We start from the raw sequence: 19554 nt of genomic DNA, 5'->3' as shown, positions 1-19554 counted from the left end.
TGAACATGCCATTTAGTTGCATAGCTAACTTTTGCTTCATTACTTGAACATGTCATAAAGGCATGTGACATATTTTGTTCAAATTCACCCTTTCCTCTCCCTTTTAATTAGTTCCCTATCTTTAATCTTTTTTTCCTCCCAGCTAAACTATGCACTCTTCTTTTATAACCTACCACCCACATCCACTTAGTGCTCCCTGTATGTTCATGGGTGTATGACTACCTACTGGAGCATAGGTAACTCTCAGGGATCCTATCCGTAAAGCAAAATGTCTCCTTCCAGCAGCCATCAATTTTCAGAAAGCTGCTTGTCTAGGAGTGAAACTTCTTGTGGCACAACCTAATCTATGCTGGCATTTTGGCTGGCTTGTTATTACATAGATCTTGGGCATGCAGGCTCAGGTGATGAGAGTTCCTATGTGTAAATGGTGCTGTTGTGTCTGTAAAATCTGTTTCGCCACAAATGCCCACTACCTCTGCCTCTTACACTCTCTTTTTTGACGATCTTTAATGTTCTCTTCAGGGACAGGTTGTGATAGTATTATTCAATTTAGAAGGAAGAACTCCATATTCTTAGTCACCACATGTTAACTAATTGTGAATTTCTATTTTAATCACCATCTACTTTCTAAGGAACTTCTCTAATGAACATTTAGAGATGTGCCAATCTTTGTGAATGCATAATTACTCAGGTACCAATTTATTAATCTGTCCATTTAGCAGAAAAATAGTATTAGATTTTCACCTAGTGCCTATAATACAGGCACATATTTTTTGATCCTGTTAACTGTACTGGATATGAATGAGTCTTAAATCCAAGCAGAATGTGGTTGGTAACTTTCATAACCTTTGTGGCACTATCATCCAGGTGGAACTATGATGAAAGGCCAGTCATTACTGTAGCTGCTATTGCTCAGAGCTGGGTTAAACCATTGATTATTTTACTCTCCTGCTGGCTATTTAAAAAAATCAAGATGTTTGATTCTCGGAACTTAATTTTTGAGCTATTTGCATATTCCCATTATGAATTATCTGTCATATGTATAGCTGACATAGGTACTATACAATCCCCATTACTATCAAAAACCAGTTTTCATAATGATGGACATGGCTATCCATCCACTTTTTAAGCCAGAGAACTTGTTTTTTTTTTGGGGGGGTGGTTTACAACAATTCATTTTTGAAACATTTATTCAATACATTTTTCTTTTCTTCTTGACTCCATTCACTCTTATCAGATAGCTTTACTTTACGCAATGGCTTTTGTTGACCACCGTTTATTTACTCCTTGAAATATTGTGGACTTAACTTCTACCACTTACTTCTTGGGGTGAAGAAAACAAAACCACTAAATACCGAGCAAATGGAAAGGGTAAGTTCCATTGGCCTCTGCAGTTCCAGTTATGACATAGCTCTGTTTTCTCCTTCCCAGCGACCTTTCTTACACATCACCTCCTATTCCAGGTTCCTTAAATACGGTGCTTCATCTTCCCTCATTATTTTTTTCTACACTCTTCCTTAAGTTCCCACATACTTAGCTACCAGGTCTCAAACTCTTCAATGCTATCTTTCTAGACTTCTGCTAAGGTAATGCGTCTTTCCAAATATACATGTGCATATTTATCTTTTCTTCCTGTTATGTAGAGTACTTGAAGACACAAAGTCATCTGTATAATTGCTTGATTAAATCCTCACAAGAAAGGGGACTGTATTTTCTTTTTAAAAAATTCATCTGTTTATTTATAAATAACTTTATTCATTTACATTTCAAATGATATCCCCCTTCTGGGTTACTCCTCCACAGATCTCCCATTTCCCCCTCCCCTTTGCCTCTAGGAGGGTGTCCTTCCACCCACTCACCCACTCCTGCCTCACCGCTCTAGCATCCCCTAACTCTAGGATGTCAAGCTTCCACAGGACCAAGGGCCTCCCCTCCCACTGACACCAGATAAGTCCATCCTCTGCTACATATGTATCTGGAGCCATGGCTGCTTCTATGCATACTCTTTGGTTGGTGGTTTAGTCTCTGGGAGCTCTGAGTGGTCCTGTTAGTTGATATTGTTCTTCCTATGGGGTCGCAATCTCTTCAGCTTCTTTAGTCCTTTCCCTAGCTCTTTCATTGAAGTCCCCAGGCTCAGTCCGATAGTTGGCTGTGAGTATCTGTGTCTGTATTGGTCAGGTGCTGGCAGAACCTCTCAGGGAACAGCCATACCAGGCTCATGTCAACAAGTACTTCTTGGCATGAGCAATAGATTCATGGTTTGGTGTCTGCAGAAGGGATGAATGCCTAGGTGGGGCAGTTTCTGGATGGCTTTCCTTCAGCCTCTATTCCATTTTTTTGTCAAAGGGGGACTGTATTAAACTTTCTGACTGTTGTGACAAGTCCAAATATCTACTGGACATAGGTCTGTGTGTGTTTGTTAAAGTATCAGAAACTACTTAATGTTTGATTGGCTTGCTCACATTTTATCAAGGACTTCATGTTTGATTTTATAGCATCTTCTGTTATCATAGATTTTGCCATGTTTAACAATAATTATATATTTAAATATTGCTCTTTCAGACTTTCACCTCTTCAGGGTGCCTATTGTTACTGCCATATACTAGACACACAAAAATATTTGTATAATTGAGCTGACAGTTGTATCTCAGTGATAGCTTAATTACATATTTTTCATGAAAAGAAAACAATTAACGAATACTTAACATGAATATAATGTTACACATATTTAGTATCATGACCTTAAAGTATTCTGAATACTTTATAGTTATGCATATGAATTGTATGTGGTTGTACTGCTTTAAAACTCAGGTGAAGAAGTTAATTTCTGATATTGATTTCAAATTATTTTTTATGACTCATAAATGTTCATCTCAACATAATTTTAAGAGCCAGTCAAATTAAACAACAATTCACTGTTACTGCATTTATCTTTCATATGTATGAAATGATAATGTGGTAGAAGATCTCATGTAAACATAAGCAATGAATACGCATTTAAACGACACAAACGAATTTGCACAGGAAGCTGGATTTCTTTGAATTCCATTGAATGCCAACGTTTTACTGTTTGAATGATAGTGAATAGGAAAATTCAGCTTGATAATACTCACGTCTTGCTAAAATGTTTTAAGTGTAGATTTTTCCTTTAAGACACATCACTGAAATTATCCAAATTCAAATGATTGAGACTGAGGAATATGTTCCAATCACATTTCACATCATTATCCATTAAATGACTCTGGATTATATAATACTCAACTGAAATATGCTGACAGTTATGCAGAAACCCAAGTAAAACTTTTGATGAACTGAGTCCTACTTTCGTTCAGTAGTTACATCTCAATCAGACAGGCTCTGCTGTATAATTTTAGGTTTAGTCAAGAGGAGATTTATGGGTGTATCATATTCACAGACTGCTGTAAGAAAAGTAAGATTTGAAGAAATGAGTTATTAATCTTTACTGCAGAACATTAAGAAATGTCATTTGACTCTTCTGAGTTGGTACCTAAAAGGTAGAAGATTCATAAGCCCCCCAAAATAGATTTTCTCTCACGGACCTCTGCAAATTGAGACATAACTAATAGTTAGCTATTATTCATTTGTGAAGTCCAAATGTTGTTCCTTCATTTATTATATTCAAACAGATGGTAAATTTAACCAAATTTTTTAAGGACTGTCATTCGGTACTGAACATGGCTGTCTACCATCCTTCTTAATGTTTGTTTGCATGTTCATGTATAAAAGTGATTGTGTATGAGCTTTCCTTTCACCAAGTTTTATATATATATATATATATATATATAAATTATATAAATTTGTTGATACCTTTCATTTTCATTTCACTGATGATCTTATTAGGTATGAGCCTGTGTTTGCCTTGCTAGTTAAAATAGTGGTGACAGAATGTGTCACTGTAGAGATGACTCTGAGGTGATGTTTGCTGCTATTCTTTAGTCTCTGTGGAGAGGTAGCTGCAGAGAGGCCCTCACAAGGTCTTTGTTTCCAGTCTAGATAAGTGTTCTCTAGATGAATGAAGGCACGTGGGTCATATGACATGTGACTCATAGCTTTGCCTGGAGAGGAATAACTTTCTCTTGGGACTGCTTTTTTTGTTTTGTTTTGTGTTTTTTGTTTTGTTTTGTTTTGACTTTTTAAGGAAACACTTAAATATTTGCTGAGTGGATGTTGAATTCCCTATAAAAAGACAACATTTTAAAGAAGCTAAAGTAACTATAATTCCATTTAAATTTAAATTATGCTTAAAATAATTTACATTACTGGTTGCAAATTTTAAATAGGTATAGTACAAGGAGATGGTATTATCGAATAAAAAATGATGGGTCTGCATGTAGGGCACTCCAAGGTTAGTTGGTTTTGGCATAAATATCTGCTTGTTTCTTACATTTCCCTGTAGAAACAAGCAAAGTAGCAAGCAAGCAAACAAACAAAAACTGTGGTGTACTTGATGGGTTATAAAATCCCTGGAAAAGTTAGGTCAAAAGCTATGTTACTGCACACTGAAGAATAAGTTGAGTGAGTATATTGAAAACTGACGCTTTCAAGTGAAATCATGTGAAAATGCAGAGGTATGGACTCTGCTGCAAGCCTTGCCTCTCTTACTCCCACTTTCAGTAGCTCTTCTCATTTCTACAGGACTCCACTCACTCAGTTTTACTCTATTTTTAAATTAATCTTTGATAATCCATAGTCTTGAATCTTTCAAAGGCTGATCCAAATGATAAGATTTCAAATTAGGTGTCCCCTATCCTAAAACTAACTGTCTTTTACTACTGTTTCAACTTCTATTTTTAGGTATCAAATATAATAACATAACCTAACAAAATATAATAATACAATACAATACATTGGGTAGACTATATTCTCATATATCTCTATCAATGATTTTGGGAGTAAAAATCTCTGCACTAATTTTGCCCTGAAACAGCAAAAGGAAAACTCATTCAGTCTCAGATTCTTTGGTTGTTTGTGCTAGCAATTTGGTTCACAACAACACTAATTCATTTCCTTACTCTACCATTTCCATTGGCTTCAGGCTCAGGCTTTTGACATTCTGGTTTTGCATGTGCATTAAGTACTTTATTAACATCTTGGAGAAATAATCGTTTATCGTTGTGAATACCCTTCTTTGTCTTTTTTTTTGGTTTCTTTGTTTCTTTCTTTCCTTCCTTCCTTTTTCTTTTTCTCTTTGTGTGTGTGTGTGTGTGTGTGTGTGTATGTGTGTGTGTGTGTATGTGTGTGTGTATGTGTGTGTATGTGTGTTTATGTGTGTGTATGTGTGTCTGTGTGTGTATGTGTATGTGCGTATGTGTGTGTTTATGTGTGTGTATATGTGTGTGCATATGTGTGTATGTGTGTGTGTGTATGTGTGTGTGTGTGTATGTGTGTGTGTGTGTGTGTGTGTGTGTATGTGTGTGTGTGTGTCTGCCCTCGTACATTTACCTATACATAGAGGCCAGAGTAAGATATCAAGTATCCTTCCTGTTCCATCTCCCTGGGCTTTATTACCTTGAGACAGGGTCTCTTACTGTATTTTGAGCTAGCCTAGGAGCCACCAAACTCTAGCAATGCTCCCATCTCTACCTACCACCTCAGTAAAGCTACAGGGATATCTGAATGAGCTCTACTTGGTAGACAGTGCTGGGGAGTTGACATCAGTTACTCACACCTGATATTGGCAAATTAGAACTATTATCTACTGAGCCATTCCCCAGCTCTTCTATCTCAATATTAGTGATGAATTTCTTATCTGAGATTTACTTTATCTGAAATTATTCTACATATTCCTGTATTAGGGGGATACTGGTGCTCACATGATGTATTTTTCTGTTTAATTATTTATAAGCCATGTGTACATTAATATCTAAAAGGAATTGAGTTTTGATACTTTTATTAATGAAAAGTTATTTATTTATTCCTTTTGAGGTGATAATATAATTTTATCACTTCTCCATTCCCCTTCCTACTGTAAATTCCTCCCTATGACACCCTTATCTATGGTCTCCTTCTCTCTCTCTCTCTCTCTCTCTCTCTCTCTCTCCTTCCTTCCCCCCTCTCTCTGTATTTTCCTAAATATATAAACATAACCTGCTCAGTCTTTACAATATTGTGTGTATTCAGGGCGGATTACTTGCTATTGAATAACTAACTGGTGAACTCTTTCCTGGGGAAAACTCCTTTTTGCTCTGGGCATTCTTTAGTTACCTGTTGTTCTCTGTCTAGGGCTGAGGTCTTGTAAGAGTTCTCCTCCCTATTAGCATGTCCGGTGGTATCCTTGTTCAGGTCATGCTTAGACATGTTGGTAAGATTCCATGGGTGTATCTCCTCCAATATTCATAGGAGACAGTCTCACAGCAAATTCCATACTCGGCATTTTGTACAGAGCTCAAGTCCAAGTGAATCAAGGACCTCAACATAAAAGCAGCTACATTGAATATAATAGAAGAGAAAGTGGGAAAGAGCCTCAAACTCATTAGCCCAGGGGAGATTTCCTAAATAGAACTAAATAATAGAACTAAATTTCCTAAATAGAGCCGCTAATGTCTGCGGCTCCAAGATTAAGAATTGATAAATGGGACCTCATGAAACTGGAAAGCTTCTGTAAGGCAAAGGACATAGTCAATAGAACAAATCAGCAACCTATAGATTGGGGAAAACTTACTAACTCCACATCCAATGTAGGGCTAATACCTAAACTATATAAAGAATTCAAAAAGCTAACCTCCAAAAAACTAAACAACACAATCAAAATATGGGGTATAGAACTGAACAGAGAATTCACAATAAAGGAATCTGGAGTGGCCAAGAAGAACTGATAGAAAGGTTTTAAGTTGTTAGTCATCAGGGAACTGCAAATCAAAACTACTCTGAGGTTCCACCTCACACCAATCAGAATAGCTAAGATAAAAAACTCAGGTGACAGTATATGTTGGCAATGCTAAAGTCATTTTAAGATGAAATGTGAGTGTGGTAAATGGATCCTTTGTGTTTTGGGACAGCAGCAAGTTCTCTTAACTGAGAATTCATCCCTGTAGACCCTTGAGAACTTTTTTGTGGATATTATTCTCCCTTTGCCTTTACACATGGATTATAATTTTTAGTGGATATCCGTTCCTTCTCAAAACTCATTTACAAAGAGTCCATGTGTATTTTCAAATAGCAACATGAAGTACAATTTGGACAATGCATATTCCTTAGAGTAACAAAACAATCTTCACCCTCCTTCCTGCTGTGTGTATCCCAGCACCTCTGCCAGTCACTAATTCATAAACATAGATATGCAGTTGGGCTTCCAAGGGTGTGTGAAACACAATCAGTAGCTCATCGTAAGCATTTTGAACAAAGTATCATGAATCAGGTTAATTGAAAGTAAAAGAACATTTAAATATTCACTGTGCTTTCCTCCTGTGGCTTTCTCCTGCTTTCTTTTGGGTCTGAGGCTTTGGACAATGTCTTTTATTGTCCCGAAGAGGAACTAACTCCTCTCTCAAGCCCACTGGTGGGAATTTTTCTCAATTTGCATTTCTTTGAAAATTGTTTCAATGTTCCTTCACTTTTAGAGGGAAGTTTCACAAGACACACAGCTCTAGCCTCTACCTTTCCCCTCAGCAGTTGAGTGTTTCATTTCATTTCTCATGCACAGGTTACAGGGGAAAAGCCAGTTCTTCCAATCCTTTCCTAACTGTAGACAAAGTGTTTTTCAATGTCTTGTTTTGGGATGGTTTTCTATATGCATTTGGAATATTCTATGTCAAGGCCTATTCTCTCTCTCTCTCTCTCTCTCTCTCTCTCTCTCTCTCTCTCTCTCTGCCTCACAATAATTTTGAAAAATTCTTAGTACTCATTGTTTCAAAATAGCTCTTTTTAAAAATCATCTAGCATTTTCATTACGACACTTTTATAGGTATTGGATATTGTGTGTTTTTGAAGAACCATCTATTTTTCTTTGCACCTTAGTATTTTAGGTACCTTCTGAGGCATCCTTTCTTGCAGATTCTCTTCAGCCATGTTGCATTTAATAAGCCTGCAAAAGGCACTCTTCATCTTGTTGTAGCATTTCAGACTCTAGCCTTTTTTCTTTTTTATATTGGAATGTCCACTAGTTGTCTTACATGGTCCCATGTCCCTTCATGTGACCCAACTACCTCAGCCTCCTCAGCCTCCCCAGCATCCTCAGCATCCTCAGCATATTCATCATCAGTCTTTTAAATCCTGAGTAGGTAACTCTAAGTTCTCTGCTCTGGGGTTTGTTCTGATGCTTCTTTGGGGTGTTATCTTCACACCGTACTTATTTTTGTCTGGTAGTACAACTTTTTAGTTTCTATAAATAGCAAGATGTTATTATGTGACAAACAAAGCCAAAATGATGACCCCCAAACAGTGATAAATAGGCCTTGGGTACTATGATTACAAGACATGTGGGAATGGGTGTTTGGTAATATCAGAACACTGGGAAAATACTGCTAAAACGTAGTTTAGAATCTTGGGAAATAGGACCTTTTGATTATATTAAGTAGCAAAATTCCCTTTCTTTGAAATAGTCTAGTGGTGATCCAGTGAGATGTATCTCAAACTGTGGCAGCTGTAACCATTCCACATTAAGGTTGGTAGTCAAGCCTTAGCAATCTGTCTGTGGATTCCCAAAGCTCTGTTCCCCAGAGCACTTATGCACACTTCGATCTCATGACCCATTCCTTCAACCACTCATGGCACCCATAGTCCTTCAGGAACCTGCTACGTCTCTTTTCTGGTTGTGATAGGAGTCATGGTAGCTGGGCAACCAGCAAGAAGAACTTGGTTTTTTCCTGTAGAGAGCTCTCTCCCTTCCTTCATGGCCATATCGAGACTAGAATAAGCCATTTGAACAGAGACATGAAGGTACTCACCCTCTGTCTTCAACATGTTGCTTAGTGCCCACATGCTTGACTCTTGAAAGAAAAATTGAACAGCAACCTATAATTCAACTTACCGAATACCACAAAATATTGGGGCATTGAGTAGAGAAATCAAGTAGACCCTTTGTGGTTTTGGAACCCAGGAAATTTAAGTGTTTTGAATGCGACTTGGCTGGTGTTTCACCCTGAGCTGCTCTATTGTTTTGGTATCTGTGTGTGACAAACGTCAGCGATTTGGGGGGGAGTCCTGTTATCACAGTTAACCAACTCTTCCTGTGCACAGGAAACAAAGACTTCCCTGCTTGGTTTACTGATGATCTGGGGGGAGTCCTGTTGTCACAGTTAATCAACTCTTCCTGTGCCCAGGAAACAAAGACTTTCCTGCTTAGCTGACTGATGAGTAGATAGCATCCAAGACAATCCCCGCCATTGTCTGCTAAACCCTTGTAATTTCTTGTGGTCAACCACTTAGATAAGAGTCAGTCCCATTGTGAATCTCATCTATCATTATAGACTATCTGTGGCTTCTCTAACGACACAGATTTGGGACATCGTCCCCAGTTTTATTTCCACAAACCTTTTCATTTTCCTTCTATGTAGGGCTGTCTCTCCATCCACTACCTGGCTTATAAACACATTCTCTTCTTAGATGTTCAAAAAAAGCACTGCCTTTTCATGCCATTTAAGATTCATTGCATCTACTACAGAGCTTACTCAGAAGCCAATGTCATTGTACTTAGAGGGCAAGATGTGTATTCTAATTACGTCTCCTACTTGTGATAAGGGCCACAGGTATGCTGCTTAATGCTTCTGAATCTCAGTTACAGTTAACATTGTACGGAGGGGTACTAAGGGTATGCATTTCCTGGGTTTTACATAAAGATAGAGGCAAACAGCATCAAGGACACTGCATGCAAATTGCCCATCCTAGTGCCTAGTACCTGTTGCTTTGCATTCTATTCTGGTGGCTATAGTCCCTGTAGTTAAATTCGTCCTAAAGAATAGATGATGAGGTAAAAAACTCTGGGATCGCATGGAAATTTTTTTTTATTCTTGATAACTCTTAGAATGATAAGGCTCAAAAAATATGTGTAGTGTCATTGAGTGAAGGGTGGAAAGCGAATTAGTTAGTGAACTAAATTCTAATTCTAGACGCTTTACGTAAAAGATGAGATATGGTCCACTTGCCAATACAAGTTTCATTATGTACAATTCCTTCGGTTATGCAGTATGAAAGATTGCTCCGATCTGTGAAACTGGAAGTGTTCTTTATAACAGCTATATTGTAACTGTATGCAGAGAAGTTAGGATCATCTAAACAGCTACCCTTAAAACATTACCATTGGCATTTTAATGAAATGTTATTTTACAGCCTTACAGCTCATAGTCATATAATTAGTAATATGTGTAATCTTTATTACCAGTCTTAATCTTTTTTATATGACTGAAAAATTATTTTATGGTAGCACAATTAAAATAATGCTAAAAATGTCAGCATAACAGAATTAGACTAAAGTAACTACTACAATATTGTACCCCAAACCAGCTAATTTAAATGCAAAATACTTTCTACAGGCTATTTATCTGAGCTAATACATGGTAAGGGATTTAAGGAGTAGTTTGTGTAATGAAATAAAAGAAAAAATAAGCACTGTACAGCAATCTTTGCTATTGTTTAACATGAGGGAAAATTAAATAGGTTTATATATAGGCCACTTGAGGAAAATGTATTAAAAGCCACATCACAGCATAGTAAATATAAAGGCAACTGGCAGGCAATACTCCATTTAATAGGTTTTTATAAATACTCTATTTGCAGATTTTTAAAGGGAAGCTTGAGGTGCTTAAAGCTGTTCTTTTTAAAAATTATGGGATAATATTAACTATGACAACGAAGCTGAGCATGCCTAGATTTCTTTTGTTAAATTTGTTCTTTGTCATGTTCACACCTGTATAAACGTGTTCTGATTACTTTCCCCACCACTTCCTTCCCTCCTCCTCCTCTAGCCCCTCACCTCCCTACACATCCTGTGTGTTTCATTTTTATGTGTTTTTGTTTTGTTTTGGGACCAAGTGAGTGTAACCAGGGCCATCTGTGTGAGTGGGGATGCCCAGAATTTTAATGGTATATTTTGTAAAAGGGAATTCAAAACACATTTGTTTAGTTGGCACACAAGAATAGACATTTTTCTCAGTGAATTTTTTTTTACCTGTTGATTCATGATGATGCATACTAATTTGTTCTCATTATTTGTTAGAGCACAGAAAAAATTCAAAATATTTACAAAGCAAAACTCTGCTCAAATAGAAGCACTAGAAAATACATAAAAGTAGAAAATAAAGTCGCTCAGGATTTTATCACTATTAAACTCTCATGCTTTAATAGTATATTTACTTCTAATTTCTGCTTCCTTATGATTTTAGATTTTATTTATAAAACTTTTATTGTACATGAGAACCCAGTATATAATATAAAATATATATTATATAAAGACCGCTTACATTGTTGAATATGCTTTATTTACCTGTGACATTTTAAGACTTCTTTTTTAGAGACTCATGTAGTATCAATGTTTTTACATTTATCCCTCATTGTTACAAATAATAGATGATTTAAAGCCTGGCTAACATTACATTTTCTTCATCAAACTTTAAGTCATGATTTAAAAGCATCAGATCATTAAAATCCAGTCATCATAGGTAAGAAGCATCAATATAATCTTAAAGAATCTGAATTATAGTATTGCTTTGCTGGAAGAAAAACGGTTTAGTACATGGTGTTGTCTGTTTCATTTATTTGTTTTTGTATCTGTAGGTCCAGGCACACTTAGAAACCTCTACGAGGCCTCAGCTTCCAAAGGCTCAGACACAGCAAGTAACTCCTTTTATGACTCTTGACCATCGGTTGTTCAGCCAGACTCTCAAGAGAGCACAGCCTCTAGCAGCAAGCTGCATGCCTCTGGCAGAGCATGGACCCAGGAGCCCAGACAGTGATGCTGGCTGTGCAGGAAACCCATTCACAAATCCTCTGGCTCTTGGGAAAGAAGATGGCGTTGTGGAATGGCGGGTATGTTCAATGGCTGGTTATAAAGTCTGTCATTAGTACTAGGGGTTGAAGTTAAGAATTTTGCAGTAAATACTTCAGACAAAAGTGAGACAAAAGAAATGTGTTTTTAACTAATTGATCTGTAATTATTAATCATACATGTATTAATCATACATAATAAGTTATAGCTGCTCATTTTAATACTAAATTAGCCAATTCATTTTGATACTCAACTAGTTATCAATGGGCCACTCAAAATCCTATGTATTTAGAAGATTTGATTCTAATTGTAAAGGTTTAGGCTTTCTGATTAACTTGAGTTGAATTGATCAATATCTTAAATAGGCCATAGATTGGAACTGGTAGAAATTACTTAAAGAACACTGAGTTTGTTCTCTAAAAAAATGCCAATTACAATAAAATGAATTATTGAATTATGAATTAGCTTATCACGTTAAATATTTAATGAAATTATAACTCAATTTTTTACACTTGATTTTCAATATATTTTTTAAGTTTAAAGACATTCTTCTCTGCTACATACTAAATAACTGACATGAAGTTATGATGCGGTTCCAAATTAAACAGGAATCGAATGTGATTTGCTTTTACACGAATCTCCAAAAATACTGAAAAATAATGACACAAAGTAGGAAATAACCAGAACTTGGGAAAACTGCAGCACTGTCTTAAAGAAAATTCATGCGGATAATGTAGCTTTCTTCTCCTTTCCCTTGTTCTCCTCAATTGGTTTGATGGAGCTCTGTTCTCTTAACACCTGAATTGTCCTCCTGCCAGCTAATGTGCTCATGAATATGCCCCGTCTAATTTTAAATTTACAGCCTCAGAGAACAAAGGCAGAGGACTCAGGCTCCCAATGTGTGACTCCGAAGAGGAGAGAAGTATTTTAACAGTAAATTTTGTGTTAACTTGGAAAGTAAGAAAGAATGAAGATCCAATAGATTATTCAATGAAAAACAACATTATCACACTGTAGGATTCTCTGAAATCCAAAACTGAATATTGGTCCCTGTGTGTATATTTACTTAAACATTTTAACAGTGGGTGTATATACATATAAACTTTCAGAAGTACATACATGTACATATATATCTGCATATCTACACATCTATCCCCCTTCTCTCTGTCTATGTATCTATGTATCTATGTATCTATGTATCTATGTATCTATGTATGTATGTATGTATGTATGTATGTATGTATGTATGTATGTATGTATGTATCTATCTATCTATCTATCTATCTATCTATCTATCTATCTATCTATCTCTATCATCTATAGAACTTTCAGAAGTGGAATACAGAGCCAACTTCTCTGTTTACTTCATGAAGAACACAAACTATATCTAAAATGAGAGCTATCTGGACAGTAAATATTAGAACTACACCCAGTACAATTTATCCTTCAAGTACTTCTTCCAAAGTTTATTTTTTGTAAAGATTATCGATTTTCCACAAAATAAATCGCAATGGTAGTGAGTGAGCCAACTTATTATGAGTAAAATCTCGGAAGCAGTCTTTGGCTTATGTAGGCAGCATGGATCAGTCCTCTGGGCTTGCCGTAGAATCTTCTTTTATTCTTTAGGTCACGCCTTATCTTTGCCATTAGAGTAAGTTTATACTTATACAAGAAATGTGCGGCCTGCCAGTTCTTTTAGGCAGCCCCAGTGAAGGGGAGTTGTGTAGCTTAGAAGGGGCGATCTTCTCAAGGGGTTTAACTATCTGCAGGCAAGATGAGAAAGAGCTGCAGACATTTCTTGTTTTTAACTACTGCATTAGAAACTGTCTAAATGAAAGTGTCTCGCAACCATCATGAATGTCAGTTTGATTAGAGATTTATTTATTAGGTAAGAGTTTTATATATGGTCTCTGACCTAAATTTGCCAAATCAACATTTGATGCATGATGCCATCATTCACACACATATTATCCCCAATAGCTAGAGCATTTCTTTTGTGATTACAATTTACTAAAATCCTTATTGCTTCTTGGAGTCCATGTCTCAGAGAGGCTGTAAAGTTTGTGTGGTCTCTTACATGAAGATTGATCATTCACTCACATTCTTTTATATTGAAGATTTTATTTGTGGTTTCAATATGCAAACTTTGTTGTTTGACGTAGAGTCTCACTATGTGGCTTGTGTTGGATTCAAACTTCCTCCTTCTCCACCTTTTCAGGGCTAGAATTACAATATTTGCCACAAAACTAGAAGAAGAGCTGGTTTGACTTTTGTATTTTAAAACTTCCAAAATGAGTGGCATGGTTTGAATTCAGGGGATGGTGGCTACTGACATTTCTTTGATTTTATCCATTCTTTCCTTCTAAGTCTTCTCCACTAACACAAGGGACCATTTCATTGGTCCAAAGAGCAGTGACACCATCACTTGGTAAGTCTGTGAGTGTGTCCTTACATTAGATGTGATGGCTGGAATTAGAGGTAAATAAGAAAGGTCTCTGGGACAGAGATAGGTAATATATAAGAGAAGGACTTCACAGTGCATGCTTGTCCAGGATGAATTTGACAAGACTAACAGGAGCCCTTTTTAAGAAAATCATTCCTATCCTTTACATTGCTAATGATATCCCCCCTTCCGGGTTACCCCTCCACAACCCTCATGTCTCATCTGCCTTCTCCCTGCTCCCCTTTGCCTCTATGAGGGTGCTCCCCCACCTACCTACTCCGGCCCCACTGCTCCAGCATTGCCCTATGCTGGGATATCCATGGATCAAGGGTTTCCCCTCCCATTGATGTCAGACAAGGCCATCCTCTGCTACATATATCTGCAGCCATGTATAATCTCCCTGTACACTGTACACTCCTCGGTTGGTGGTCTAATCCCTGAGAACACTAGGTGGTCTGGCCAGCCGACATAGTTCTTGCTGTGGGGTTGGAATTCCCCTCCACTCCTCCAGTCCTTCTACCAGCTCCCCCACCAGAGTTCCAGAGCTTAGTTTGATGTTGATGGTTGGCTGTGAATGTCTGCGTCTGTATTGGTCAGGTGCTGGCAGAACCTCCCAGAGAACAGCCACACCAGGTTTCTGTCAGCAAGTGCCTCATGGCAACAGCAGCAGTGTCAGGGTTTGGTGTCTGCAGATAGGATGGATCCACAGGTGGAGCAGTCTCAGGATGGCCCTTTTTTCAGTCTCTGCTCCATTTTTGTCGCTGTCTTTCCTTTGAACAGGAACATTTCTGGGTTAAAAACTTTGAGATATGTGAATAGCCCTATCCTTTGACGGTGGCCATATCTGTCGACTAGAGATAGTCTCTAAATGATCTATTTCCTGTTCACGGCGCATTTCATCTAAAGTCATCTCCATGGGGAACTGGGAGCCTCTGGCTTCCCTGGCGCCTGGGACCCTCCAGTTCCTCATCCCCCAAGGCTACATAGTTTTTATTCGATGTCCGGACCCTGGTATTCCTTCCTCCTAAGCTCCATATGGTCTATGGGTTGTATCATGGGCACTGCGAGCTTTTGGACTAATGTCCACTTATCAGTGAGTACAATGACTTCATTAAATTTGCAGGCAAATGGATGGAACTAGAAAATATCATCCTGAATGAGGTAAACCAGACACAAAAGAACACACATGGTATGTAACAGGAGCCTTTTATACTAACTCTTGTTCCTTTTCACTTAGCACATCTGTATTGCTTGGTGTTTTACCATATGGCCCCATACACAGCTCTCTAGAGTCTCACAGGTCTCCCTTGGGAACATCCCAATAGAGTTCCTCAACCTTTGATTCAAGTTGACCAACCACCTTGTTAGAAGAGTAGCGGGATTGGATGGCAGTTTAATATATTTGGAGGTGCTTGCTATTTCTTTATATGCCAACTACTGTTTTCTCAACTCAGCATCCCCACCTCCAGTTTATACATATTAAGGGTTCCCTAAAGGCAGTACAATGAAGAGAATTGGAGCTTGATAGTTCCTACTTTCACGTCTGTTGCTGTGATGAAATACCCCAATAAAAGGAGAGAAATGGTTGTCTTGCCCCACAATTCAAGATTACAATTCACTACTGTGGGAAAGGTCAGATGGCTGGGACTTCAAATAGCTAATCCTAACATATCGAAAGTCAGGAGGAGAAACAGAAAGTGCATACATGCTAGTGATCAGCTCACAGTCCCCCTTCTTGTATAATCCAGGATCCAGCCTATGAAATCCTACTGCAACTAATACAATCGAAACAAAGCCATTTGCAGGTGTGTCCATAGCCCAGTCTGATCTAGGTAGTCCTTCAAATAGGGGTGATTGCCATGTCAACATGATTACCAAAAACTATCCCAAGTGTACAGGAAAAAGAGGAATAGAAAGAGTGAAAGAGAAGCACACAGTCTTTCTAAAAAGTTTGTCTTTAAAAAAAACCTTCCTCATCTACTGTTTATTTCTTGAGCAATCTTTGCAGGGAAAAGGAAGCTTTTGGTGGGAAAGAAATGAAGATGTAAATAGAGATTAGATTGAGGTTAGAACGGTGGCTCCAGAGTTCAGAAACTTAAACCTGTTTCTGCCACTCACTAGCGAGGTAATCTGGGACAAGGTGGGTGATTTCCTTTCCGTTTGATTTCCTCCTCTGTATGATGAGGATAAGTATTGAATTCACACAACCATTTATGGGCTGCTGTGAAGCTCAAACGATTGAGAGCACTAGAGACCATGCCTGGCACATCTGCCGCACTATGCGAGTGTGTGGTACTGTTGCTGGCTAAGGTGTTTGTGTGCGTGCTGTTCATTGTGTCACTAGTAATAGAGATGAAGAGGGTGAATGGCTTGCTTTCATATAATCTAAATTTCAACTGAAATTTCACCGCTGACCTTTGGACATCCACAAAACGTTTTAAAAGTAAAAGGATGATATAGAAGTCCCCTGTCAACATGTGAGGGCTGTGGACTTTGGTTTGAAGCACTTTAGGAGAAGCACTCGGTTGAGATAGAAGTTGGTTTCAAAGACTGTGCCCAGGGTCCCCTGAATAGTCACCAGGGGCCCAGGGAAGGTAATGCAGAGAAGGCAGCCATCAGAGCCGCACATGCAGGTCTCAGATGCTGTGGACATATACATATACACATCTAAGTGTCTGAAAACTTAAATATCCAAGAGTAAACTTCTACCACTAAAGTTCTTTGTTATTTCAAACTAAAGCACCACTTTGATCATTATTTACAGCATTCCAAATGTCCTGTATCCTATTAGATGGAAATTGCTAAGCATATTATCAGTGCAGAATTTAAGTTTTTAGGGAAAAAGGAGAACGCTAAAAAAACAGTATTTCCAGACCCCAAAGGGTCAAAAGGACCATAATTAATGATCAATTTAGCGTGTAAAACAAAGCAATTTCATTTGACTAGAAAATGGGGCTTTTTTTCCAGCACTTTTGAAATAGACAGAAGACAGCAAATGAATATTTCAATATACTTTAGGCAAATAAATATTCATATAATATTGAGAAAGATTATAGTGTTCCACTGTTCTCTTTTCTCTTTGTCTATCTATCTATCTATCTATCTATCTATCTATCTATCTATCTATCTATCTATCTATCTATATGTGTGTGTGTTTGTTTATGTATGTATTCTATGTATGTGTGTATGTATGTATCTTTTTATCTGTCTATTGATCTATCTACCTATGTATCTATATATATTAATCTAAGTGTCTATGTATCTATCAATCATCTATCATCAACATATATATCATCTATCTATCTATCTATCTATCTATCTATCTATCTATCATCTTATACTTAAATTCAAGCATCCAATTCCATATCTAATCTGCTGTAGCATTATCTAGGAACAATTTAAGTTTGACATTTCCTATTTGAAGTCTTGCTTATAATCAAATACCTTCATGAGGTCCTGATTCAGTTTTGACTCTTTCAGAATGATTAGTAAATTGAGATTCATAGACTTTACTCCCTTGTTAAAGACTAAAATTTACTATGATAAAATATGAATTATTTCTGAGTCATTATTCAGAGGTGAACAAAAAGGAGAGAGACTTCATCATCTTAATGTAGAAAGAATTCTGTGTTGAAGTCAGTATTAATTCCTGGAATCATATTTCAAGAAGGGAAGTTACCTAATCTTTTATTTGATTACTTTACTCATTGTCTAATTATTAGTCTCAGAAATGTTATCTGTTAAAGTTTCTACATACTCTTTCCATATATCTTGAAGGATTGATTATCTGTATTTTTTGTGAGTTAAGATACTTTAGAAATCACAAGTGGGGAAATAAAAGGTTTTAATTAAACTGCTACTTTAAAGATTTCATTTGGAGAATGTGGGTGACCACATTTTGTAGGCTGAAGTCAACAATATATCAGTGAATCATTTAGATAAACAATGGTAGGATAAATGCATGAAATTCAAGTCCTGAGAAATAGTCTGTGAAAGCATCCTTCTTTACTAATTCTAAATAGACCTTATATCGAAAGAACTATTTCTTCCTCCTTTTCTCTAGCATGCAAAACTTCAGACATTACAATTGACTTGGGATCACACAGAGAAGGTCAGATGAAATTTAACATTAGGCACGTGGCCCCCTCTCTTTACAACAAAGTTTCTAATGAACTTAATTTGCTTTTGTTGACTTTTCAGGGAAGGAGTCCAAGAGTTGTCATTTTAGCCTAACAATGATTACTGAGTGTCTACACTGAGAAATGACAAGGACCTGCCCATTTCTATGTGCTCTGGATAGACGGTCTCAGGCACAAGGAATTGGTTCCCATGTAACAGCCGTGTAAAGTAGAATGCAAGGACTCCAAGTAGAAGCAGACAATGCTCATCCCAGTCAGCCTTGCTTCACCAACCTTGAACTCGCAGGTTTCCCTCTTCCTAAGCATCCATGTGATTTTTACCCTTCCTGTTTTAAACATCCCTCACAAGCTATATATGACCTCTTGCTCTTGTCAATGTCCCCATAACTTCTAGTATTTTATTTTAAACATTCACTGTCAGATCCCACTTTTGAAGTATATTTTCCCTAGCTTTCTCAATTAACTTTTGTTTCAGCTCATTTAGAGGTCATATCAATTGGACCAATGCTACTGTTTTCAGTGGCTATTGTTTCCCATTCACACTATTTTAAAAATCTTCTTTAACCTGTCTGTAGAGTCCAAAATATAACCCATTTTTTTGAAAAGCACCATTAACTTCTTGTTTTTGTTTTTGTTTGTTTTGTTTTAATCTGGCTAAATTTCAGTCCTGGATAAGCTCATTTACTTTGTCACATCTTTACTGAGCAGTCAATCAGTCAAATGGAGAGCACCATCTACACTGTGCATACTGATTATGTTAAATACATCATCAATGTCACACGAGAGTTGACAACAGGGGGACAAACCTACAACCATTTCTTAGTTAAGATTACCACTAATGCAGACTATGCAACATCTTCTTTCCTTAAACTTTCAACTTCCTCACCCATTCTCCATTTCTCTGAAATGCCCTATATTGCTTTGAAGAGAAAGCATGTGCAGTCCGGTTAGAATTTGCTCGGAAGCTTAAGTAGTTCTCTTAAACCTCCACATCTGTTTCCTTTCTCCACCCTATTAGTATAGAAAAGTTT

The 19554-nt window shown here is 37.3% G+C and overlaps 1 protein-coding gene across 1 annotated transcript in view; it reads left to right on the top strand.

Annotated features, from left to right (window-relative positions):
- Tfec (transcription factor EC) overlaps positions 1-19554 on the top strand; it is a 73890-nt gene that overhangs the window by 19053 nt on the left and 35283 nt on the right. The window contains 1 exon segment of the mRNA NM_022379.2: positions 11731-11982. Within this exon segment, the coding sequence (NP_071774.1) occupies positions 11803-11982 (180 nt within the window). The 5' untranslated portion in view covers positions 11731-11802.

Source organism: Rattus norvegicus, chromosome 4 (assembly GCF_021556685.1).
Source record: "Rattus norvegicus strain SHRSP/BbbUtx chromosome 4, alternate assembly SHRSP_T2T, whole genome shotgun sequence".
Taxonomy (NCBI): Eukaryota; Metazoa; Chordata; class Mammalia; order Rodentia; family Muridae; genus Rattus; species Rattus norvegicus.
Note: the sequence above shows the minus strand (reverse complement) of the source record. Positions and strands in the feature narration are given on the sequence as shown.